We start from the raw sequence: 27,276 nt of genomic DNA, 5'->3' as shown, positions 1-27,276 counted from the left end.
CCTGGCTAAAACTAAAAACGCCAACGCAAACGCTAATCAGAACACTCGCTCCTCCAGCTCACAGGCCCGCAGACCCCGCAATGTGGCAGCGTATCTGCCAACTCCGCCTCCGCACGACATGTGCGATTCATGGGGGCTGCCATCTTGGCAATCCTCCCCCACGCATCCGGCCATGTACGATTCATGGGGGCCGCCATATTGGGCACCATCTTCCTCGCCGCCCGCCACATGCAATCAACGGGGGTCGCCATCTTGGCCATCACCCAATATGCCACTCGACGACTACGACCTCCGCGGACAGTCATCACGGGGCCGCTCCAGCACTGCTGACCACGCCACCGACTACCCGCAGCTCAGTGCAGTCACTTTGGACCAGTCGCGACCAAAGCACCTCAAAAGCTCCATGATGTCCGTCCAGATCAACGGATGCAAGACACCGTGCCTCTTTGACTCCGGGAGCACCGAGAGCTTCGTTCACCCAGACCTGGTATGGCGCTGCCGAATCCGATATTTCCGACACAGCAAACTATCTCCCTCGCCTCGGGTCGCACTCCGTTCAGATACAAGGGTGCACTATTGCAACACTAACGATACAGGGTGCCAACTACATCAACTTCCAACTGTATGTACTCCCAGACCTCTGCGCCCCTCTCCTAGGACTGGATTTCCAGTGTAACCTCAGGAGCCTAACACTCAGCTTCAGCGGACCCCTTCCCCCTCACACTATATGCAGTTTAGCAACACTAAAACTCGACCCCCCTCCACTCTTCGCTAATCTCACCGCCAACTGCAAACCAGTGGCCACTCGCAGCAGGAGGTATAGCCTGCAGGACAGGGTATTTATTAGAGCCGAAGTCCAGCGGCTCTTACGTGAGGGGGTCATAGAGGCCAGTAATAGCCCCTGGAGAGCTCAGGTGGTGGTCGTCAAGACCGGGGAAAAGTTCCGGATGGTGGTTGATTATAGCCAAACCATTAACCGGTTCACGCACCTCGATGCGTAGCCCCTCCCCCGGATTGCAGACATGGTAAATCAGATCGCCCAGTACCGCATCTTCTCCACGGTGGATCTGAAGTCTGCATACCACCAGCTCCCAATCCGCCCGGAGGACCGCCACTACACGGCGTTCGAGGCAGACAGCCGCCTTTTCCATTTCCTCCGGGTTCCCTTTGGCGTCACGAACGGGGTTTCGGTGTTCCAACGAGCAATGGACCGAATGGTGGACCTGTACGGGCTGCGGGCCACGTTTCCGTATTTGGATAACGTCACCATCTGCGGCCTTGACCAGCAGGACCACAACGCCAACCTCCACCGATTTCTCCAAACCGCCCAAAAACTCAACCTCACATATAATAAGGAGAAATGCGTTTTCCGCACAACCAGACTAGCCATCCTCAGCTACGTCGTGGAAAATGGGGTCCTAGGACCCGACCCTGACCGTATCTTACAACTCCATCTCCCTCACTGTTCCAGGGCCCTCAAGAGGTGCCTCGGGTTTTTCTCCTACTACGCCCAGTGGGTCCCCCAGTATGCGGACAAAGCCCGCCCACTATTTAAGACTCCTCATGAGCGACTATTTGTCTTCCCTAGGGGCACTACCACGGGGGCCTCGCTTCCATCCTGGTTGAGGACACCGGGCCCTGTCCTCCTTCGGAAGCACGTCCGGACACATAAAACAGACCCGCTGGTAGAGAGGGTCCTCCTCCTGCATTCAAACCCCCACCTCGCATTTATCGAGCACCCCGACGGCCGACAGGACACCGTTTCCCTCCGGGACCTGGCACCTGCAGGATCTACCACTACTACTACCACTACCGCCGAGGTACCCCTCACACTACACCCCACCCGACCCCCACGCCCCTGCACCTACAGGCTTCCTGCACCCCCTTTCACCCGTCACACCAGTCAGGAACGAAGCTCTGGAAGAACCACCCCTGGAGTCCACCCTCGGATTCGCACCAAACATCTATCCAGAGCCATCTGAAGCAGCTGCAACTCCGGTGCTCCGTCGGTCCCAACGCACGATTCGAGCACTGGACCGACTAAACATATAGACCCGTCACCCCCGCCGGACTCGATTTTTTTAACAGGGGGTGAATGTGGTGAATGTATAACATATAAATCCACACTATATATCACTGTGTCCCTGTGGGCTCCATCTGTGAGCCGTTGCGCGGCTCTGCCCACGGGGAGATGAGGAGCATGTACAGGGCTCCACCCTTGCCTCCGCCCACAACCAGAAGTATAAAGTGCTGCGGTCTTGCGAGCCTGCCTTCAGTTCAGCTAGTCGCAGGCAGGCTCAGTTGTAAGTCGATGAAAGCCACAGTTTACTTCAACTCGTGTCTCTGAGTGACTTGATGGTCGCATCAGTAAAATTCTAATGAGTGTGCCAGGACAGAGGGACCTGGGTGTTCATGTGCATATATATTTTAAAATGGCAGAGGGCAGCACGGTGGGGCAGTGGATTAGCCCTGTTGCCTCACGGCGCCGAGGTCCCAGGTTCGATCCCGGCTCTGGGTCGCTGTCCGTGTGGAATTTGCACATTCTCCCCGTGTTTGTGTGGGTTTCGCCCCCACAACCCAAAGATGTGTAAGGTAGGTGGATTGAACATACTAAATTGCCCCTTAATTGGAAAAAAATTAATTGGGTACACTAAATTTATTTTTTTAAAATGTATTTAAAAATGGCAGGACATATTGAGAGAATAATTGGTATGCGATCTGGGGTTCATCAATACAAATAAAGAGGTGATACTGAATCTTTATAAATGTTAGTTCAGCAGCAAACAGTATTGCATTCAGTTCTGACTACCACACTTTAGGAAGGAGGTGCTTGAGAGGGTGCAGAGTAAATTTACCACAATGGTTCCATGAATGAGGGAATTTAGTTATAAGGTTAGACTGGAGCAAAAGAGGTTGGGGGAAGATCTGGCAGAGGAGTACAAGATTAAGACAGATTTAGGTAGGGTTGGTAAATAATAGTCTTCCCATTAGCTGATGTTGCAAGGAGGAAGGAACACAGATTTAAGATGTTTGGGGAAGAGATGCGGAGAGGGATGTGAGGAAGAACTGTTTTACACAATTAGTGATAAAGAGCTGCAACTCTCTACCTACAAGGTTGCTGGAAGGAGTTATGATCAATAATTTCGACAGGAAATTGGTTATGGATTTGAAAGAAATAAACATGCAGGGTACTAGGATAATGAGTGGAATGAGGCTGACTGGAGAGGTAGCATGGACTCTATGGGCCACATGGCCTCTTTCTATGCTGTGGTGGTTCCATGACAAATTAGATTTAATAAGATTCCGTATTAATCAAGCGATGGTAAAGCAGACTTAAAAATACTACAACCTCACACGGTGCAAGAGTTAACTTTTTAAAATCTGTACTAAGAGTGACACTGTGTGTAATCCCATGAATGTAATATGTTTCATTAAACTACAGTAGGAAGGAAATAGAGTTTGCAAAAAATGGGCTGTGAACAGTGAAGTTGAGCAAAAAGGGGAGAGCCATGTCACACATTTGGAAAAGTATATTTCAATGATTAATTTTTGAAGAAAATCCTGACAAAGCTTCAGTTTGTTACATATTTTAATCTGTCTCACACCTCGGTCAGATGACATCACTGTGGAGAGAACCTGCCACAGAATCTTGACTCTAACAAAATAATAAGCATTTAGTTTGATGTGCACTGCAGTATCAGAGGACACATACAGAGCACACTCCGTTCACAGAGATGTATCTTATCCAGAAAGCTTTGCAGTTAGTAGGCTTCAAGGTAGTAAAACAATTACAAATTAAATTTCCTCATAGCGCAATATAGCGCATGATTCAACTTGTGTGTAACTGTGCTTGGATTAAATGATTTAGACTTATTATTAAAAAAGATTTTCCCTTTAAGGAAACGAACCAAAGATGGAAATACATAGCTGCCAAAAATTGAATAATGCACTGCAAAACCATATTTGGTGATAAATAAATGGGAAATTTGTCATCTATCTTATTTAAAATTCAGAAATATCAACGGTATGCTATTCTCTTCCTATAGAAATAATGGAATTCCGCCTATTACAGATTTGTGGAAATTTGAAATGTTACAAAAATGCAATATATCAACAAATAGAATATCTGCAAAATGTCTTCCTGCTGATGTATAACTCAACAGATTTTGCAAAGGATTCAAGTAATCGTTCTGTAAGCTTTCATTTTGTAGCTGGCTTATGTGGGTGGATTGAGAGTTGGTTACCAAGATAATTCTGAACATACTGCGCCAATAATCCAAATACATATGCTGATTGAGTTTCCTGGCTTTCGTCCCAATAAAACATTGAGAGATCTATTATTTTTTAACATAAACACTACACATACATTTAATTTGTCTAATAATTTTCTTTCCTCACTGCTGTTCAATTTATTTCTAGTTTTGTAACCTTAAGTGAATGATGTATTACTGCAATTTAATCATGATTCTGCTGGAAATTATTTTATTTAGAAAATTTAGTCAAATATTATTTCTACTGGCGTCTGCATAGTTAAATAAACAGTTCATATTTTCTTGCAATGAGTAATTTCACAAATGAAAGATAAACACCATATACACATACGAGGCATCATTTGGCAGTTGACAGCAATGCAGCATAATCTAGAATTAATATAAATATAAAGCCCAGCTATCTAGGACTTCACTGATTATTTCCTCTCATATAGAATCATTGTGAATGACAGTAAATTCTGGTCATTTTTTCACACCTAGCAAAGGTTATGGTCATTTGTTCTTGATTTCACTGTCCAGAAATGGTTCACATTGAGCCCTGCAAGTATGCACATTCTTATTCATTTGCAAGCGCAATAAAATGTTTCTAATATATATTAGTCAAATCTATTAATTTGATTAACCCTGCAACATGACCAATGGATTATTGGATGACTGTTGGTACACTTTATTTTCATACTTATATTGTTTTAAGCATATTGGAAAAAATTGTACAAGATTATAAATGTCATTAATTTTAATGATTTGTCTTTAGTCACTGTGTTCTGAAATTAAACAACGCCGGCGTGGCATAATATCTGTACTGCGCTTATGCCAAAGTCTCGTCGATGACACAGATGACAGCTGTTCAGAAGCTGACCGCCAGTCAATGCAACTTATTATTGTGAATCTGGAAAGAAGATGGGAAGCCATCATCATGCAAGCTGTCCAGTGGCAGAACAGACTACAAAAGCAACTCGGAAAAGAAAAGGTAAGAAATCAATGTTATAGAATCATAGAATTTACAGTGCAGAAGGAGGCCATTCAGCCCATCGAGTCTGCACCGGCTCTTAGAAAGAGCACCCTACCCAAGTCCACACCTCCACCCTATCCCCATAACCTAGCAACCCCACCTAACACTCAGGACAATTTTGGACACTAAGGGCAATTTAGCACGGCCAATCCACCAAACCTGCACATCTTTGGACTGTGGGAGGAAACTGGAGCACCCGGAGGAAACCCACGCGCACACGGGGAGAACATGCAGACTCTGCACAGACAGTGACCCAAGCCAGCAATCGAACCTGGGACCCTGGAGCTGTGAAGCAATTGTGCTAACCACTATGCTACCGTGTGCCCAATTTAAGTCTTTAGTGTGTAATAAAAAAAGGAACATGGAAAGTACCAGAAATGCAATAGATGCTGCAATCTAATAGCTGATAGAAACATAATAGCTCTCAAATATCCATTCAACTCTCCATTATACTCTTTATAATAATAATCTTTATTGTCACAAGTAGGCTTACATTAACACTGCAATGAAGTTACTGTGGAAAGCCCCTAGTCTCCACATTCCGGCGCCTGTTCAGGTACACTGAGGGGGAATTCGTAGAAGATGGAATATTAAAACAAAAGATATAGAAAAGGAAACAATCATTGTAAAACCAGACTAAAGTAGAACCATGGAAAATATTTAAAAACTATATTGGGCTGGATTCTCCGGTTCCCCGGCTATGTGTTTCTGGGCAGCCCGCCATTCGTGCTGGTGGGATTCTATCTTCACGCCATCTGTCAGTGGGATTTCCCACTGAAGCTGCCACATGCCGCCGGGAAACCCATGAGCAGGGGTGTGCTGCTGGCTGGAAAAGAGAATCCCAATGAAGGAGAATTCCGGCCATTATCTTCCATCATATCCATGCCTGTCCCAGCTATCTACCTTCAAGCAGCTCCACAGGTGCCATCAGTACCACTCCTTGTTCAGCACACAAGGTTTTATGGGCAGCATGGTAGCACACATGATTAGCACTGTGGCTTCACAGCGCTAGGGTCCCAGGTTTGATTCCCCGCTGGGTCACTGTCTGTGCGGAATCTGCACGTCCTCCCCGTGTGTGCGTGGGTTTCCTCCGGGTGCTCCGGTTTCTTCCCACAGTCCAAAGACGTGCGGGTTAGGTGGATTGGTCATGCTAAATTGCCCTTAGTGACCAAAAAAGGTTAGGAGGGGTTACTGGGTTAGGGGCATAGGGTGGAAATGAGGGCTGAAGTGGGTCAGTGCAGACTCGATGGGCCGAATGGCCTCCTTCTGCACTGTATGTTCTATGTCTATGCTTTAGCAATAACATGTTTCTTCAGCCTGTCTTTTCTCATCCCTGATAACTTATCCAAAATAGCAAACTGAACACCTGTGAGAAGCCCCTGGCCGTGAATAATAATCAAGACCATAATTCAAACTGAGATCTCCCAGTTCAATGTCTGATGCTGTAGCATAGGAACTGTTAAGATACCCATGTACTAGCTTTTGATCTCTGAAATATCTACTGAATACAAACATGAAAAATATTAGTACAGGGTATTCAATTTTGCATCTATTGAGTGTAAAACATATCAATTTTAGAAACGAAATGTAAGCATCTACTCAGTATTACTGCTATAATTTTCATCTATTCTGAACAGCTGAAATATTGTTAGCATTTGACATCTTCCCAGAGTCAGCAAATGAAGTGAGATTTTGTCAGATTTGTTGCTGAATGGGAAAGAGTAACACAGAATTTACGTAAGTGAAGGAACTATGAGGGAATTGTTGCAAAACAAAAATATACATCATAAAAACATTGCTAACAAGAGAAAATAGCAGAGGCTAAATACAAAACAAATAATCAAAATGGTGAATAAGTTGACGTCACCCAACAACAACCAAAATCACATTGTGGAATAATACAATTTTCTTGGACCAAGTAGAAAATTATGTAAGTGTGGTATGATGTTTAACAAAGTTTCTGGATGTGGTCTGGTTCTGTATAATAGATGATTACCGCTTCTGTGAGGTGATGTATCTCAATTGCTTAACAAGCTGCAGTAAACACAGTTTATTTATGCTTTTGCTGTTGAAATTGAATGTAATGGAATTTCTGTCAAAGCTGTGGCAGCTCAGGAACTACAGTTTAATGTAAACTCAAGAAACAAATTAACTTCATTCCAGTGCAAAAAGAAAACACAATAGGAAACTTTCCTCTGTGTGCTGTTTGTAGATAACAGGTTTATCGTTACATGTAACTCAAGAAGAAAGCCTTCGCCACAAATTTATATTTTACAGGAAAAGTTGATAATTCTGTATTTTTTAAGAATATTTATTTATCTGCAAAATGTGCAATAAACTTTTATTTCTTAAAAATTAAAAAATAATTAATTGATATAGAAATTACTTTGTTTCTGATTTAGAAGTGGTCTTCAATGGTTAGATTTTTTCCATTTGGTGGATGCAAACGTCATGATTTGAAATGCACTTGCCTCTCGGGGTTCACTCCACGCTTATCTTCCATTCATTTGGAAGTGTAGCTAAACTACCACGTCAGATTAGATTTGCTGTGTCACTGTTTTTTGGTGATGCTGAAATACCAGCAAGCAAAGCACAACATGAAAAGTTAGTGACAAAAATTTGTAAAAAAGGGAAGCATTTGAAAATAAAAGTGCCAGTCGATCAGGTCATGGCACTTTGCTCACATTTTTCAGGTACAATATATTGGTGTCGGATCATAATTCAAGACAAACTGAAATCCTAATCATGTCAGTCTTTTAATGTGTTCTGTCAAAGTAACTACATGACCTATCTACTTTTTTAACACTTTTAACACCTAATAGCAGATAAAAATAGTTTGCACAAGATATATTGTATACATCTACAGTCATAGAGATCTACAGCACAAAAAAGACCCTTCAGCCCATCGCATCTGCGCAGATCAAAAGCAACCATCGAACTATTCTAATCCCATTTTCCAGCATTTGGCCCAGAGCTTTGTATGTCTTGGGATCACAAGTGCACATCTAAAAACTTATTCAGTGTTATTAAGGTTTCTGCATCCATCACCCATTCAGGCAGTGAGCCCCACCACCCTCTGGGTGAAAAAGGTTTTCCTCCTGCCTCTTACCTTAAATCTATGGCCCCTGGACATGGATCCCTCCACCAAGGGAAAAGTTCCTTCCTCTCTACTCTATCTATGTCTCTCATACATCTATACATCTCAATCATGCCCCCCCTCAGTCTCCTCTGCTCCAATGAAAATATCGCCAATCTACCCAATCTCTCTTCATAACTAAAACTATCCAGCCCAGGTAACAACTTGGTAAATTTCCTCTGCACCCTTTCCAGTGTTGCCCATAACTCCTATAATGTAGATTCCAGAACTCATACGATACTCTAACTGTGGCCTAACCAACATTTTATACAGTTCCAGCATAACCTCCCTGCTCTTAAACTCTATGCCTCAGCTAATAATGGCAAGTATACAGGGAGCTACACACACCCAAGGTACAGGACAAGAGTAGCTGGGTTCCAGTCACGGGAAGGAAAAGGAACGGGCAGACAGGGCAGGGATCCCTCGTGGCCGTTCCCCTTCAAAACAAGTATTCCGTTTTGGATTCTGTTGGGGGGTATGACCTACCCGGGGAAGGCCCTAGCGGCCAGGTCTCCAGCACTGAGCCTGGCTCTGTGGCTCAGAAGGGAAGGGGGGGAGAAGAAAAGCAATAGAGATAGGAGACTCTATGGTTAAGGGAATGGATAGGAGATTCTGTGGTCGCGAACGAGACTCCCGGAAGGTATGTTGCCTGACGGGTGCCAGGGATGTCTCGGATCGAGTCTGCAGGATTCCTCAGGAGGAGGTGGAGCAACCAGAGGTCGTGGTGCACATAGGCACCAACGACATAGCTAAGAAAAGGGATGAGGATCTAAAAAGTGATTTTAGGGAGTTAGGTTGGAAGCTAAAGAGCAGGACAAGCAGAGTAGTGATCTCAGGCTTGCTACCGGTGCCACGTGCAAGTGAGGCAAGGAACATAGAGTGAGTGTAGCTGAGCATGTGGCTACAGAGCTGGTGTAGGAGGGAAGGCTTCAGATATGTGGATCATTGGGATATCTTATGGGGAAGGTGGGACCAGTACATGAATGACAAATTGCACCTAAACTGGAGGGTGGGAGGTTTCCTAGAGCTCTTCGGGAGGGTTTCAACTAGTTTGGCAGGGGGATGGGAACCAGAGCTATGGATCAGAGGATAGGGTAGCTGTTGAACAGGCAGAAATAGTATGCAGCAAGTCTGTGAGGAAGGATAGACAGTTGACAGGGCAACGTTGCACTCAGTGGAATAGGTTAAAGGGTGTCCGTTTCAATGCAAGGAGTGTCAGGAATAAGGGAGAGTAACTTAGAGCAGGGATCAGTACTTGGAACTACGATGTTATGGCCAATATGGAGACATGGATTTCACAGGGGCAGGAATGGTTGTTAGATGTCTTGGGGTTCAGATGTTTTCAGAAGAATAGGGAAGGGGATAAAAGAGGAGGGGGAGTGGCACTGTTAATTAGGGAGTGCACCACAGCTTCAGAAAAGGAGGTAGTTGAGGAGGGTTTGTCTACTGAGTCAGTATAGATGGAAGTTAGAAACAAGAAAGGAGCAGTCACTTTATTGGGAGTTTTCTATAGACCCCTCCAATAGCAGCAGAGAGATAGAGGAACAGATTGGGCGGCAGATCTTGGAAAAGTGCAGAAGCAACAGATTGTTGTCATGGGTGACTTCAACTTCCCCAATATTGACTGGAACCTCCTTGGTGCAAATGGTTTGGATGGAGCAGATTTTGTCAGGTGTGTACTGGAAGGATTCCTGACTCAATATGTAGATAGGCTGACTAGGTGGGAGGTCATATTGTCTCGGTGGGAGAGCATTTCGGTGACCGTGACCACAACTCCTTGACCTTTACCGTAGTCATGGAGAGGGATAGGAACAGACAGTATGGGATAGAGGGAAATTTGGCTGTCTGGATATAGAATTGGCTGGCCGAAAGAAGACAGCGACTGTAGTGAATGGAAAGTAGGTCGGTGACCAGTGGTGTCCCTCAAGGATCTTTTCTGGGACCTCTGCTCTTTGTGGTTTTTATAAATGACTTGGATGAGGAAGTGGAAAGGTGGGTTAGTAAGTTTGCCGATAACACGAAGGTTGGGGGAGTTGTAGACAGTGTTGAGGGTTTTCGCAGGTTACAACAGGACATTGACAAGATGCAGAACTGGGCTGAGAAGTGACAGACGGAGTTCAAACTTGATAAATGTGAAGTGATTCATTTTGGAAGGTCGAATTTGAATGCTGAATACAGGGTTAAAGGCAGGATTCTTGGATGTGTGGAGGAACAGAGGGATCTTGGGGTCCACGTACATCGATCCCTCAAAGTTGCCACCCAGGTTGATAGGGTTGTTAGGAAGGCGTATGAAGTGCTGGCTTTCATTAACAGGGGGATTGAGTTTAAGAGTTGCGAGGCTTTGCTGCAGCTTTATAAAATTCTAGTTAGACCACACTTGGAATATTGTGTCCAGTTCTGGTCACGTCATTAAAGGAAGGATGTGGATGCTTTGAAAATGAAAATCGCTTATTGTCACGAGTAGGCTTCAATGAAGTTACTGTGAAAAGCCCCTAGTCGCCACATTCCGGCGCCTGTCCGGGGAGGCTGGTACGGGAATCGAACCGTGCTGCTGGCCTGCCTTGGTCTGCTTTAAAAGCCAGCGATTTAGCCTGGTGAGCTAAACCAGCCCCTGGAGAGGGTACAGAGATTTACCAGGATGCTGCCTGGACTGGAGGGCATATCTTATGAAGAAAGGTTGAGTGAGCTAGTGCTTTTCTCACTGGAGCGAAGAAGGAAGAGAGGAGATTTGATAGAGGTGTACAAGGTGATGAGAGGCATGGATAGAGTGGATATCCGGAGACTTTTCCCCAGAGTGGAAATGGCTGTCATGAGGGGGCATAATTTTAAGGTGATTGGAGGAAGGTGTAGGGAAGATGACAGAGGTAGGTTCTTTACACAGATAGTGTTGGGTGCATGGAATGCACTGCCAGCAGAGGTGGTGGAGTCAGAGTCATTAGAGACAATTAAGCGACTTTTGGACAGGCACATGGACAGCAGTAAATTGAAGGGGTGTAGGTTAGGTTGCTCTTAGATTGGGATAAATGGTAGGCACAACATCGTGGGCCTGTACTGTTCTGTACTGTTCTATGTTCTATACCATATGCCTTCTTAATCACCATATCTACCTGCTCTGCTACCTTAAGGGACCAGTGTACATGCACACCAAGGTGCCTCATTTCCCCGGCGATTTCCAGAGTCCTTCCGTTTGTCATGTATTTACCAGAACCAGGGGTCACAGCCTGAAAATTCAGGGTAAACCATTTCGGACAGAGGTAAGGAGACATTTCTTCACACACACAGTGGTGAGCCTGTGGAATTCATTACCACAGGAAGTAGTTGATGCTAAAACTTTGAATATATTCAAGAGGCGGCTGGATCTGGCACTTGGGGAGAATGGGATCAACGGCTATGGGGAGAAAGCAGGATTAGGCTGTTGAGTTGGATGATCAGCCATGATCGTGATGAATAGCGGAGCAGGCTCGAAGGGCCAAAAGGACTCCTCCTGCTCCTATCTTCTATGTATCTATGTATTCTCTTGTCTTGTTTGTCTTGTCCAAGCGCATCACCTCACACTGATTCGGATTTAATTCCATTTGCCACTGATCGGCCCATCTAACCAGCCGTCTATATCCTCCTTTAATCTAAGGCTATCTTACTCACTATTTACCACCCCACCAATTTTCGCATCATTTGCAAACTTACTGATCAACCCTCCTATAGTCATGTCTAAATCAGCTGTACAAACCACAAACAGCAGGGGCATTACAGGAGGGAAAAGTTTCTTCCTGTCTATTCTATCTATGCCTCTCATAACTTTATACACGTCAATCATGCCTCCCTCACTCTCCTTTGCTTCAATGTAAATAACACCAATCTAGCCAGTCTCTCTTCATAACGAAATCCAGTCCTGGTACCAACTTGGTAAATCTCCTCTGCACCCTTTCTTTGATAAATGGAAGGACTCTGGGAATCGCCGAGGCAATGAGAGACCTTGGTGTGCATTTACACAAGTCTCTCAAGGTAGCAGAGCAGGTAGATACAGTGATTAAGAAGGCATATGGTATACGTGGGCAGCACTGTAGCACAGTGGTTAGCACAGTTGCTTCACAGCTCCTGGGTCCCAGGTTTGATTCCCCACTGGGTCACTGTCTGTGCGGAGTCTGCACATCCTCCCAGTGTGTGCATGGGTTTCCTCCGGGTGCTCCAGTTTCCTCCCACAGTCCAAAGATGTGCAGGCTAGGTGGATTGGCCATGCCAAATTGACCTCTCTCAGTGTCCAAAAAACATTATATGGGGTTACTGGGTTACAGGGATAGGGAGGCGGTGTGGGCTGAGGTAGGGTGCTCTTTCCAAGGGCCGTTGCAGACTCGATGGGCCGAATGGCCTCCTTCTGCAGTGTAAATTCTATAATACTACTTGCCTTATTCCTGCGGGACACGATTGGGCACAGGCATACAAGGCGGGATTGTTTGTCGGCCGACGCCGGAATCACGAACACGATTGGCCAGAGAATCGCATGTGAGCCACAGATCGAGGCTGGCACCGGGCGCCCAATGGAATGCCATGCTCCGGTCCATCAACAACGGCGTGAATGTGTTCTATGCTGCATACCAGTGTGGGCATGCAAATTGTACAGTAGAGGCCGTTGGCATAGCATTAGCGAGCCCGACTAGGCATTCTCCGGGCCTCCTGTAATGCTCCACGTCCGCTAGGCAGACGTACCGGTGGCATGATTCACTTGTGATATTTAAAATCAGGAAACAGGCGCCGGGGCTGATGAGGGCGAGAGCGGAGATAAAAACATGTTCTCAAAGGTGCAGCTGTGGGCGTCCGGGCCTGCCACTGGCTGGCGAGTCAAGAGCTGGGGCCGGGGGTGTAGCAGGGGTGACTAGGGGATTGGCTGTGGGGCGGGATGTCCAGGCAGAGATAGCCATGTCTCTGGGATGGTGGAGGGTGCCAATGGGGGCGCTGCTCACCAGCAGGTCCTGTCTTTTCGCTGGATGTATCTCAGGGTTGCGAAGGGTGCAAAGGACCCCAGATGGACCTGCCTCGTCGGCAGGTGATCATACAATACATGAGACAAGACGCAAGATTAGCTCGTAGGTGGGGTGCCACATGTGCAAGAGGGTAATCACTGTTCCATGGGGGCTCACTTTCTTCCCTGATGTCGACCTCTGCCTTGGCTACTGCCCACTGTCTGACCCCACCGACTAGGTCCAACGCCATCGACTATACAACGGTGAAGGGCCCCAGGTCTGGCAGCCCCCTCCGGTCTTCTCCCACTCCCTTCTCCCAGGGAATAGATAATTCAAAGTGTGAGATAGCTGGATGTGGGCAGCACATGGGGTCTGCAGCTGGTGTGTATGCAGGCCATGGTGGACGGTATGTGTGTTGGCATGTGGTGCGGGTTGAGGTTCAATCACCCTCAGGGCGGGAGGGGCACAGATATGTGGGATAGGGCGGTGCTAGGGGCTTGATGGTGGTGACCCACCCTGGCTGGCCTGGGGTGGTTGCACATCCTCGCCCAGCACTGCCTACCAGGCTGCCTCGTGGGGGTGGAGGGAGATGGGTGTGGGGGGTCTGAGATGGGGGTTGGTGCCAGGGGCACAGTGGTGGTGACTCACTGTGGCTGCGCTGAGGAGGTTGTGCAGCTTCTTCCAGCAATGCTGACCAGTCGTGGTGGTGGGTCCCAAGGTACTCATAGTCTCTGCCACCTCTGCCCAGGCCCGGTTGATGTCCACGGGTTGCAGCCTCCTTCCCACTCTGGAGAACAGGGTGTTCTGCCTCCCCTCCACGGCAGCCAACAGGGTCGCCAGCTCAGCGATCAGCGAACCTCGGTGCTACTCTTCAGGGTGGCATCATCTTGGCTGGAATGAGAGTGTGTGGGGCGGGTGGAGTGCTTCTATGCAGCTCCAGCTTGCCAGGCTCTCGAGTGCTAATCCCGACCCCGGCAATTCACACACCAGGGTTCGATGGAATTTCACTAGTTCCACGTGGCGCCTCTGCTAGCCCATTAGGATGTGCTGAATCACTCCAGGACCGGTGCCGCTATCAGAATCGTAGAACACCACCAGTTCAGTCCCGAGGTCAGCACATAGTCTCCAGAACGGAGAATCCAGCCCATGATCAGAAAAACACCCCTCGACCATCACCCTCTGCTTCCTGCCACTCAGCCAATTCTGGATCCAATTTGCCAAATTTCCTAGGATCCCATGGGCTCTGACCTTCGCCATCAGTCTCTCGTATGGGACCTTATCAAAGGCCTTGCTGAGTCCAAGTAGACTACCTCAAATGCTTAGCCATCATCTACATACCTGGTTATCTCTTTGAAAAGTTCAATCAACTTGGTCAGACATGGCCTCCCTCAACAAAACCATACTAATTTTTGATTAATCCCTGCCTCTCCAAATGCAGATTATTTCTGTCTCTCAGAATTGCTTATCTCGAGAGAGTGAGATCTGGTGCACACAAACAAGTACGACAAAATGCTGTCAATTTATTATCAAATGTCATGATCACAGTATAGTGTTGTTAAAACATAGAAGCTCGTTAATGTAGCCACAATAGTTATATTATTTATTACTTGATTCCTATGGAATGCAAAGTCAGCATGATAGTAACGTTTTATTTGATTAAACTGATTGATTGAACTAACAGTTGTGGCTTTTACCGTGTCATAACAAACCAAGTTACTCATTAGCGTTTTCTTTATCAGCATGCAGATAATAAAATCCAATCGAATAAAAATTCATTACTGTAGATGTACAACAGACCTAAGCATGTGTTAGATTTGCCATTATATTAGATTTACAGGCATTATGAACAGACCTTTGTGCCACAAACAGTGAGAAATCAAATAATTGATTAATCTACTTCCCTAACCAATCCAAGATTCTTCGCATTGATTCGTTTCAGCAAGGTGGATTTGTTTGAGATCTATTTTTAGTGAAAATGAATTAATGGTATCTGAGATAATTCTGAATATTAACCTGAATATTAAATAATGTCACAGTACACCCTTCTTGCTTAACGTACATATAGAACACATCGATCCGAGCTGATAATACGTAACCAGACATCCGACTGAATGTGCCATGAAGTCTGCAGATGCCAAATCGGCCTCATCAGCCATCTTCAGACTCCTGGAAGGAAGGCAATCATACTCGCTAGTGAGGGAGAGCCAATATTAATTATAATAATACTTGTTTCAGTCACAAATGGGGTAAAATTGCACAGTGGGATATTAGCATACAATGTTGTTAATACATTAATGGTATACACATATATCAGGACTTGACAATGGAGTTGCAAGAAAGCAAGCGGCCTTCGGACGGTCTAAGACGGCGTTGTTCAAGCGCAATGTGTGGTTTGGTGTGGTCTACCCGGTGAATCTGAGGGTCACATACAACGGCAGATACTATTATTTCGAGGCAGAGGCGTTTGTGAAGGCAGAGGCCTGGGATTGTCCTGAATTTGGACTTTTGACGGTTTTTGGCTGAGTTTTTCCTTTGTTTTTTCTGAGTTGGGTGTTATGGGTGTTATGCATAACTTTGTTTGGGATTTTTTGTATGTAATGGGGAATGGAGGGGTGAGTTGGCATTGGGATTGGTGCAGGTTCATTTTTGATGTGGTGGAATGGGCTCTGGCAGGGGCCACCGCGCTAGCAACCGCTACGTTGGCGAATGAATGGGAGTGAGGTGGGGGGAGGGGCTGCGGTTGTGGGAACTTGTATGGGCAGGTTTCGATGGGCCTTGGAGGTGTGAATGGTGGGGGGATGGGGCCGCTACTGGGTGAGATGTTTTCAAGAGGAAGTGGCGGAAGGTTGCCGGGAAGGGAGGTGGCAGGAACTAGGGCTGGGACAGGGTCCTGCCTATGATGGGGGGGCTAGAAGGATGGTTATGGTGGGTAGGAAGGGCGGGGGGGGGGGGGGGGGGGGGCAGGGGTGCAGTGATGAGACACCCCGCGATTAGAGTGGTAGCGTGGAACTTACGAGCGGGGTGGGGGGAACCAGTTCTGCATATGGAATTGGAGCCTGGTCCCCTCGTGGGCATATTCAGGGTGTCAGACCTTCCAGAGTTGCAGACCGGAGCGGGACCAGAGGTCTTACGCTTTGCCTCGTTGATCACTCGCAGGGGGGTGCTGGTGGGGTGGAGGTCAGCTTCTCCCCCAGTGACTCGGCGTGGATGGGGGACCTGTTGGAGTTTTTGGCCTTGGAAAAGGTTAAATTTGTTCTGGGACGGGCGGGTGAGGGGTTTCGTCAGAGATAGGGGTTGTTCATTCTGCACTTTGGAGACCTGGTTGCTGCCAAAGGGTGGGGGGAGGGGGGTGTTGGGTACTGTTTTTGTTAAAACCTTGAAAAAAATATTTTAAAAAAATAATGAAATGGGCCGATGGTTAGATTCTCTCTTGTCAGAGATGGCCATTGGCTGACACTTATGTGATGCAAATATTATTTGCCACTTGCCAGACCAAGCCTGGACATTGCCCAGGTCTTGTTGCATTTGAACATGGACTGCTTCAGTCACAAATGGTGCTGAACATTATGCAGTCATTAGTGAACATTCTCACTTCTGACATTATGACAGAGGAAGGTCATTGATGAAACAGCTGAAGACAGTTGGGCCTAGGACACTACCCTGAGGAACTCCTGCAATGATGTCCTGGAACTGAGAGCTCCAACCACAACAACCAAAGAACAAAGAAATATTACAGCACAGGAACAGGCCCTTAGGCCCTCCAAGCCTGCGCTGATCCAGATCCTCTATCTAAAACTGTCGCCTATATTCTAAGGATCTGTATCCCTCTGCTCCCTGCCCATTCATGTACCTGTCTAGACACATCTTAAATGACACTATCGTGCCCGCCTCTACCACTTCCGCTGGCAATGCGTTCCAGGCACCCAACACCCTCTGCGTAAAGAACTTTCCACGCATATCTCCCTTAAACATTTCCCCTCTCACCTTGAACTCGTGACCCCTAGTAATTGAGTCCCCACCCTGGGGAAAACGCTTCTTGCTATCCACCCTGTCTATACCTCTCATGATTTTGTAGACCTCAATGAGGTCCCCCCTCAACCTCCGTCTTTCTAATGAAAATAATCCTAATCTACTCAACCTCTCTTCATAGCTAGCGCCCTCCATACCAGGCAACATCCTGGTGAACCTCCTCTGCACCTTCTCCAAAGCATCCACATCCTTTTGGTAATGTGGCGACCAGAACTGTACGCAGTATTCCAAATGTGGCCGAACCAAAGTCTTATACAACTGTAACATGACCTGCCAACTCTTGTATTCAATACCACTTCCGATGAAGGAAAGCCTTCTTGACCACTCTATCGACCTGCGCAGCCACCTTCAGGGTACAATGGACCTGAACACCCAGATCTCTCTGCACATCAATTTTCCCCAGGGCTTTCTCATTTACCGTATAGTTCGCACTTGAATTGGATCTTCCAAAATGCATCACCTCGCATTTGCCCGGATTGAACTCCAGCTGCCATTTCTCCGCCCAACTCTCCAATCGATCTATATTCTGCTGTATTCTCTGATTGTCCCCTTCACTATCTGCTACTCCACCAATCTTAGTGTAATCTGCAAACTTGCTAATCAGACCACCTATACCATCCTCCAGATCATTTATGTATATCACAAACAACAATGGTCCCAGCACGGATCCCTGTGGAACACCACTGGTCACAGTTCTCCATTTTGAGAAACTCCCTTCCACTACTACTCTCTGTCTCCTGTTGCCCAGCCAGTTCTTTAGCCATCTAGCTAGTACACCCTGGGTTCCATGAGACTTCACTTTCTTCATCAGCCTACCATGGGGAACCTTATCAAATGCCTTACTGAAGTCCATGTATATGACATCCACAGCCCTTCCCTCATCAATCAACTTTGTCACTTCCTCAAAGAATTATATTAAGTTGGTAAAACATGACCTTCCCTGCACAAAACCATGTTGCCTATCACTGATAAGCCCATTTTCTTCCAAATGGGAATAGATCCTATCACTCAGTATCTTCTCCAGCAGCTTCCCTACCACTGACCTCAGGCTCACCGGTCTATAATTACCTGGATTATCCCTGCTACCCTTCTTAAGCAAGGGGACAACATTAGCAATTCTCCAGTCCGCCGTTACCTCAAGGATGCTGCAAAGATATCGGCACAGTAAGAAGTCTTACAACACCAGGTTAAAGTCCAACAGGTTTGTTTCAAACACGAGCTTTCGGAGCGCAGCTCCTTCCTCAGGTGAATGGCGAGGTATGTTCCAGAAACATTTATATAGACAAAGTCAGAGATATCTGTTAAGGCCCCAGCTATTTCCTCTCTCACTTCCCTCAGTAACCTGGGATAGAACCCATCCGGACCTGGGGACCTGTCCACCTTAATGCCTTTTAGAATACCCAACACATCCTCCCTCTTTGTGCCGACTTGACCTAGAGTAATCAAACATCTATCCCTAACCTCAACATCCGTCATGTCCCTCTCCTCGGTGAATACCGATGCACAGTACTCGTTAAGAATCTCACCCATTTTCTCTGACTCTACGCATAATTTTCCTCCTTTGTCCTTGAATGGGCCAACCCTTTCTCTAGTTACCCTCTTGCTCCTTATAGATGAATAAAAGGCTTTGGGATTTTCCTTAACCCTGTTTGCTAAAGCTATTTCATGACCCCTTTTAGCCCTCTTGATTCCTCGTTTCAGATTGGTCCTACATTCCCAATATTCTTCCAAAGCTTCGTCTGTCTTCAGTCGCCTAGACCTTATGTATGCTTACTTTTTCCTCTTAGCTAGTCTCACAATTTCACCTGTCATCCATGGTTCCCTAATCTTGCCATTTCTATCCCTCATCTTCCTTTGTACCAAGTATGCGTCTCTAACCAGTACAGGGGTTTCCCCATGATTCCCATTGACTCCAGTTTTGCTGGGACTCCTCGATGCTAGACTCAGTCAAATGCTGCCTTGATGTCAAGGGTAGTCACCTTAACCTCACCTCTGACATTCAGCTCTTTTGACCATGTTTGAACCAAGGCTGTAATGAGGTCAGAGTCTGTGTGACCCTGGCGGAACCCAAACTGAGCATCAGTGAGCAGGTTATAGCTGAGTAAGTATTGCTTGATAGCACTGTTAAGGACCCCTTCCACTACTTCACTGAGGATCAAGAGTACACTGATGGAATGATAATTGGCCAATCCTTTTTCTTGTGTACTGGACATACTTGGGTGATTTTCCACACTATTGGCTAGATGCCAGTGTTGTTGTTGTAGTTGTACTGGAACAGCTTGGCTAGGAATGTGACAAGTTCTAGAGCACAAGTCTTCAGTACTATAGCCGGAATATTGTCAGGACCCCTCACCTTTGCAGTATTCAGTGCCTTCAGCCTTTTATTGGTATGCTGATTTTCCATAGAATCCCTACAGTGCACAAGATGGCTAGTTGGCCCATTGAGCCTGCACCGACCGCCCCAAAGAGCACGTTACCTAAGCCCTACCCCCACAAATCCACCTAACCTGCACATCTTTGGTCAGTGGGAGGAAACCAGAGCACCTGGAGGCAACCCATGCAGCTACAGGGAAAACGTACAAACTCCACACAGCCACCCAAGGCTGGAATTGAACCTGGGTCCCTGGCACTGTGAGGCAGCAGAGATAACCACCTTGCTACCATGCCACCAAGGTGGAGTGAATTGAATTGGATGAAGACTTGACATCTATGATGCTGGGGACACCCAAAGGAGTCCGAGATGGACCATCCACTCAGCACTTCTGGCTGAATATGTTTGCGAATATTGCAGCCTTGTCTTTTGCACATATGTGCTGGGCTCCTCCATCATTGAGAATGGAGGAGCCTAGTGACTTGTTAATTGTCCACCACCACTCATGGCTGGATGTCCTGGGACTGAAGAGAACATAGAACATTACAGCGCAGTACAGGCCCTTCGGCCCTCGATGTTGCGCCACCCTGTGAAACCATCTGAAGCCTATCTGACCTACACTATTCCATTTTCATCCATATATCTATCCAGTGACTACTTAAATGCCCTTAAAGGTGGCGAGTCTACTACTGTTGCAGGCAGGGCATTCCACACCCCTACTACTCTCGGAGTAAAGAAACTACCTCTGACATCTGTCCTATATCTACCACCCCTCAATTTAAAGCTATGTCCCCTTGTGTTGGTCATCACCATCCGAGGAAAGAGACTCTCACTGTCCACCCTATCTAACCCTCTGACTATCTTGTATGTCTCTATTAAGTCACCTCTCAGCCTTCTCCTCTCTAACGAAAACAACCTCAAGTCCCTGAGCCTTTCCTCGTAAGACCTTCCCTCCATACCAGGCAACATCCTAGTAAATCTTCTCTGAACCCTTTCCAAAGCTTCCACATCCTTCCTATAATGTGGTAACCAGAACTGCACGCAGTACTCCAGAAGCGGCCGCACCAGAGTTATGTACAGCTGCAGCATGACCTTGTGGCTCCGAAACTCAATCCCCCTACTGATAAAGGCTAGCACACCATATGCCTTCTTAACAGCCCTATTAACCTGGGTGGCAACTTTCAGGGATTTATGTACCTGGATGCCGAGATCTCTCTGTTCATCTACACTACCAAGAATCTTGCCATTAGCCCAGTACTCTGCACTCCTGTTACTCCTTCCAAAGTGAACCACCTCACGCTCTATCTATTGCTTGCTGATAATGCTGTTTGGCTCACAGGTAGTCCTGTGTTGTACCTTCACCAGGTTGACACCTCATTTTTAGGTATGGCTGGTGTTGCTCCTGGTATGCACTCCTGCACTCTTCATTGAACCAGGGTTGATTCCCTGGCTTGGTATTCATGGTAGAGTGGGGGATATGCTGTGCCTTGAGGTTACAGATTGTGGTTGAGTACAATTCTGCTTCTGCTAATGGCCCAAGTCTTGAGGTGCTAGATCTGTTCAGAGTCTATCTCAATTAACCTGGTAGTAGTGTCAACATGGACAGCACGGTAGTATAGTGGTTAGCACAGTTGCTTCACAGCTCCAGGGTACCAGGTTCAGTTCCCGGCTTTGCCACTGTCTGTGCGGAGTCTGCATGTTCTCCCCGTGTCTGCGTGGGTTTCCTCCGGGTGCTCCGGTTTCCTCCCACAGCCCAAAGATGTGCAGATTAGATGGATTGACCATGCTAAATTGCCCTTGGTGTCCAAAAAGGTTAAGTGGGGGTTACTGGGTAACGGGGATAAGGTAGATATGTGGGCTTGAGTAGGGTGCTCTTTGTAAGGGCCGGTGCAGACTCGATCGGCCAAGAGGGCCTCCTTCTGCACTGTAAATTCTATGAAATCTATGATGGAGGGTATCCTCAATGTGAAGACGGCCTTTGTCTTCACAAGGACTGTGCGACGGTCACTCCTACCGATACTTAAATGCATCTGTGACAGGCAGGTTGGTGAGGATAAGATCAAGTATGTTTTTCACCCTTGTTCCCTCACCATCTGCTGCAAACCCAATCTACCAGCTTTGTCCATTCGAACTCAACCAGCTCAGTCTGTGGTAGCACTACTGAGCCACTCCTTGTGATAGACATTGAACCCCCCCCCCCCCCCCCTCCCCTACCCAGGGCACATTCTTCACCCTTACCACCCTCAGTGTTTCCTCCAAGTGGTGTTCAACATGGAGGAGTATTGATTCATCATTTGAGGGGGATGATACTTGGTAATCAGCAGGAGGTTTCCTTGTCAAGTTTTGACCTGGGGTCCAGAGTCGATGTTGAGGACTCTCAGGGCAACTCCCACCTGACTGTTTACATACCCAAGGTGGTGATGGTAGTATCTGGGACATTATCTGTAATGTAGGATTCCATGGAACTATGTCAGGCCGTTGCTTGACTAGTCTGTGAGATAGCTCTCCCAATTTTGGCACTCGCCTCCAGATGTTAGTAGTGAGGAGGACTTTGCAGGTTTGACAGGGCTGGACGTGCCGTTGTCATTTCTGGCGTCTGGGTTGATGCCAGGTGATCCGTCCAGCCTCGTTCTTTATTAGAGTCATAGAGTTTTACAGCACAGAAAGAGACCCTTCGGTCCATCGGGCTTGTGCCAACCATCGAATACCTAATTCAATTTTCCAGCATTTGGTCCAGAGCCTTGTATGCTCGACTAAATAAATGCTTTTAAATGTTTGAGGGTTCCAGCCTCCACCACCCTTCCAGACACTGAGGTCCAGATTACAACCACCCTCGAGGTGAAAATGTTTTTCCTCAAATCCCCTCTAAATCTCCTGCTCCCTATCTTAAATTGATGCCCTTTGGCTATTTAACTCCGACGGTGAAAAGTTTCTTCCTGTCTACATCCCTCATAATTTTGTACACCTCGATGAGATCATCCTTCAGCCTTCTCTGCTCTAAGAAAAACAATCCCAGCCGAACCAGCCTCTCTTCAGAGTTGAAGGGACAGGGATTTAAAACAGGAATTTAGGGAGCTAGGGTGGAAGCTGAGAGCCAGGACAAACCATGTTGTCACACACACAATTTACAGTGCAGAAGGAGGCCATTCGGCCCATCGAGTCTGCACCGGCTCTTGGAAAGAGCACCCTACCCAAGGTCAACACCTCCACCCTGTCCCCATAACCCAACCCAACACTAAGGGCAATTTTGGACACTAAGGGCAATTTATCATGGCCAATCCACCTAACCTGCACATCTTTGGACTGTGGGAGGAAACCGGAACACCCGGAGGAAACCCACGCACACACGGGGAGGATGTGCAGACTCCGCACAGACAGTGACCCAAGCCGGAATCGAACCTGGGACCCTGGAGCTGTGAAGCATTTGTCATCTCTGGTTTGTTGCCAGTGCCACGTGCCAGCGAGGTGAGGAACAGGGAGAGAGTGCAGATGAACAAGTGGCTGCAGGGATGGTGAAGGAAGGAGGGTTTCAGGTACGTGAATAACTGAGCACATTCTGGGGAAGATGGGACCTGTACAGACAGGACGGTTTGCACCTGAACCAGAGAGGCAGCAATATCCTGGGAGGGAAATTTGCTACGGCTCTTCGGGGGGGGGTTTAAACTAATTTGTCAGGGGGATGGGGAAAAGAGCTATAGTCCAGAAGCCAGTGTTGAGAGTAGTGAGGTACTGAGAAGGGTATCAAGGTCGCAGGAGTGTACCGGCAGACAGAAAGGTGGGTTGAAGTGTGTCTACTTCAATGCAAGGAGCATCCGGAATAAGGGAGGTGAACTTGGAGTGTGGATTGGTCCTTGGGACTACGATGTTGTGGCCATTACAGATGATGTGGAGATGCCGGCGTTGGACTGGGGTGAGCACAGTAAGAAGTCTTACAACACCAGGTTAAAGTCCAACAGGTTTGTTTCAAACACGAGCTTTCGGAGCACGGCTCCTTCTTCAGGTGAATGGCCATTACAGAGACATGGTTAGAACAGGGACAGGAATGGTTGTTGGAAGTTCCGGGGGATAGATGTTTCAATAAGAGTAGGGAAGGTGGTAAAAGAGGTGGTGGAGTAGCATTGTTAATCAAGGATAGTTTAACGGCTGCAGAAAAGCAGTTCGAAGGGGATCTGCCTACTGAGGTAATATGGGCCGAAGTTAGAAATAGGAAAGGTGCGGTCATGTTGTTCGGAGTTTTCTATAGGCCCCCAAATAGTAACAGAGATGTGGAGGAAGAAATTGCAAAACAGATTATGGATAGGTGTGGAGGTCTCAGGGTAGTTGTCATGGGTGACTTTAACTTTCCAAATATTGATTGGAACCTCTATAGGTCGAACAGTTCGGGTAGGGCAGTTTTGTACAGTGTGTGCAGGAGGGTTTCCTGACACAATAAATGGATAGGCCGACAAGAGGGGGGGGGGGGGGGGGGGGGGGGGGGGGCACATTGGATTTGGTACTGGGTAATGAACCGGGCCAAGGGTTAGATTTGTTTGTGGGAGAACACTTTGGAGATAGTGACCACAATTCGGTGTCTTTCACTATTGCAATGGAGAGGGATAGGGCCATACGGCAGGGCAAGTTTTATAATTGGGGGAGGGGTAATTATGATGCGATTAGGCAAGAATTAGGGAGCATAAGATGGGAACAGAAACTGTCAGGGAAAGGCACAAATGAAAAGTGGAGCTTTTCAAGGAACAAATACTGCGTGTCCTTGATAGATATGTCCCTGTCAGGCAGGGAGGAAATGGCCGTGTGAGGGAACCATGGTTCACAAAAGAGGTTGAATGTCTTATCAAGAGGAAAAAGGAAGCGTATGTAAGGATGAGAAAACAAGATTCAATTGGGTCGCTTGAGGGCTACAAGGTAGCAACGAATGAGCTAAAAAAAAAGGGCCGAGGAGAGGGCATGAGAAGTCCTTGGCGGGTCGGATCAAGGAAAACCCCAAGGCTTTTTACTCTTATGTGAGAAATAAAAGAATGACCAGGGGGAGGTTAGGGCAAGTTAAGGACAGTAGTGGGAACTTGTGCATGGAGTCAGAAGAAATAGGAAAGGCGTTGAATGAATACTTTTCTTCAGTGTTCACCAAGGAGAGGGGCCATGTTTTTGAGGATGAGAGTGTGATACAGGCGGGTAGGCTGGAGGAGGTAGATGTTCTGAGGAAGGATGTATTAGCAATTTTGAAAAACCTCAGGGTTGACAAGTCCCCTGGGCCAGATGGGATTTATCCAAGGATTCTTTGGGAGGTAAGGGATGAGATTACAGAGCCTTTGGCTTTGATCTTTGGGTCCTCACTGTCTAAGGGGATAGTGCTAGACGACTGGAGAATGGCGAATGTTGTTCCTCTGTTGAAGAAAGGGAATAGGAATGACCCTGGTAATCATAGGCCAGTTAGTCTTCGCTGGTCGGTAAGTTAATGGAAAAGGTCCTGAAGGATAGGATTTATGACCATTTGGAAAGATGCAGCTTAGTCCAGGATAGTCAACATGGATTTGTGAAGGATAAGTCTTGCCTCTCAAATTTGATTGAATTATTTGAAGAGGTAACTAAGTGTGTAGATGAAGGTAGAGCAGTTGATGTCGTATACATGGATTTTAGTAAGGCGTTTGATAAGGTTCCCTATGGTCGGCTTATGAAGAAAGTAAGGAGGTGTGGGATAGAGGGAAATTTGGCCAATTGGATAAGTAACTGGTGGTGGATGGAAAATTTTCAGACTTGGGACCAGTTACCAGCGGTGTACCACAGGGATCAGTGCTGGGTCCTCTGCTTTTTGTGATTTTTATCAATGACTTGGAAGAGGGGGCTGAAGGTTGGGTCAGTAAATTTGCTGATGACACCAAGATCGGTGGAGTAGTGGATGAGGTAGAGGGTTGTTGTAGGCTGCAAAGAGACATTGATAGGATGCAGAGCTGAGCCGAAAAATGGCAGATGGAGTTTAATCCTGATAAGTGCGAGGTGATTCATTTTGGTAGAAAAAATTTGAATGCGGATTGCAGGGTCAACGGCAGGGTTCTGAGGAATGTGGAGGAACAGAGAGATCTTGGGAATCATTTCCACAGATCTCTGAAGGTTGTCACTCAAGTGGATAGAGCCGTGAAGAAGGCCTATAGTGTGTTAGTGTTTATTAACAGGGGGCTTGAGTTTAAGAGCCGTGGGGTTATGCTGCAACTGTACATGACCCTGGTGAGACCACATTTGGAGTATTGTGTGCAGTTCTGGTCACCTCACTATAGGAAGGATGTGGAAGCATTGGAAAGGGTGCAAAGGAGATTTACCAGGATGCTGCCTGGTTTGCAGGATAGGTCTTATGAGGAAAGGTTGAGGGAGCTAGGGCTTTTACCTTTGGAGTGGAGGAGGATGAGAGGTGACTTAATAGAGGCTGATAAGATGATGAGAGGGATAGATAGAGTGGACGTTCAGAGACTATTTCCTCGGGTGGATGTAGCTGTTACAAGGGGGCATAACTATAAGGTTCAGGGTGGGAGATATAGGAGGGATGTCCGAGGTAGGTTCTTTACTCAGAGAGTGGTTGGGGTGTGGAATGGACTGCCTGCTGTGATAGTGGAGTCGGACACTTTAGGAACTTTCAAGCGGTTATTGGATAGGCACATGGAGCACACCAGAATGACAGGGAGTGGGATAGCTTGATCTTGGTTTCGGACAATGCTCGGCACAACATCGAGGGCCAAAGGGCCTGTTCTGTGCTGTACTGTTCTATGTTCTATGAAACCCTCCAGCCAGGCAACAAGCTGGTGAATCTCCTTTGCACCCTCTCTCGTGCAGTCGTTGGAGTGTGGTAACCAGAACTGCACACAGTACTTTAGCTGCAGCCTAATATCCTTACTCTTATATTCTGTGCCTCGGCGAAAAAAAGCAAGTATTATTTGATGAAATGAAATGAAATGAAAATGAAATGAAATTCGCTTATTGTCACAAGTAGGCTTCAAATGAAGTAACTGTGAAAAGCCCCGAGTCGCCACATTCCGCCGCCTGTACAGGGAGGCTGGTACGGGAATTCCTTCTTAACCACTCATGTACCTGTTTTGCTACCTGAAGGGATCTTTGAACAGGCACTCCAAGGTCCCTCTTGTCCTCTGTACTTCTTAACATCCTATCATTCATTGTATATTCCCTTGGCTTGTTCGTCCTCCCAAAGTACATCACCTCACACTTTTCAGGGTAAAATTCCATTTGCTACTGTTCTGCCCATCTCACCACATCTGACCAGCCCATCTGTATTGTCCTACAACCTAAGGCTTTCCACCTCGCTATTTATGCCCTCTTGACATCTATATATTCCTCTTTACAGTTCACAATACTTCCAGATTTTGTGTCATATGCAGATTCAGAAATTTTGCCCTGTGCACATAAGTTGAAGTCGCAAATAGACATAGAGTTTACAATGCAGAAGGAGGCCAGTTGGCCCATCAAGTCTGCACTGACCCTTGGAAAGAACAACCCAC

At 46.8% G+C, this 27,276-nt stretch overlaps 1 protein-coding gene across 5 annotated transcripts in view; it reads left to right on the top strand.

Moving 5' to 3' along the window:
* The window catches only part of akap6 (A kinase (PRKA) anchor protein 6), a 711,546-nt gene that overhangs the window by 654,130 nt on the left and 30,140 nt on the right, over positions 1–27,276 (top strand). For all 5 annotated transcript variants that reach the window (XM_038781180.1, XM_038781196.1, XM_038781187.1 and 2 more), the window contains one exon: positions 5,026–5,241. In XM_038781180.1, the coding sequence (XP_038637108.1) occupies positions 5,026–5,241 (216 nt within the window). The remainder of the gene's footprint in view (positions 1–5,025; positions 5,242–27,276) is intronic.

The sequence above is a fragment of the Scyliorhinus canicula genome, chromosome 2 (assembly GCF_902713615.1).
Source record: "Scyliorhinus canicula chromosome 2, sScyCan1.1, whole genome shotgun sequence".
NCBI classification, from domain to species: domain Eukaryota; kingdom Metazoa; phylum Chordata; class Chondrichthyes; order Carcharhiniformes; family Scyliorhinidae; genus Scyliorhinus; species Scyliorhinus canicula.
Note: the sequence above shows the minus strand (reverse complement) of the source record. Positions and strands in the feature narration are given on the sequence as shown.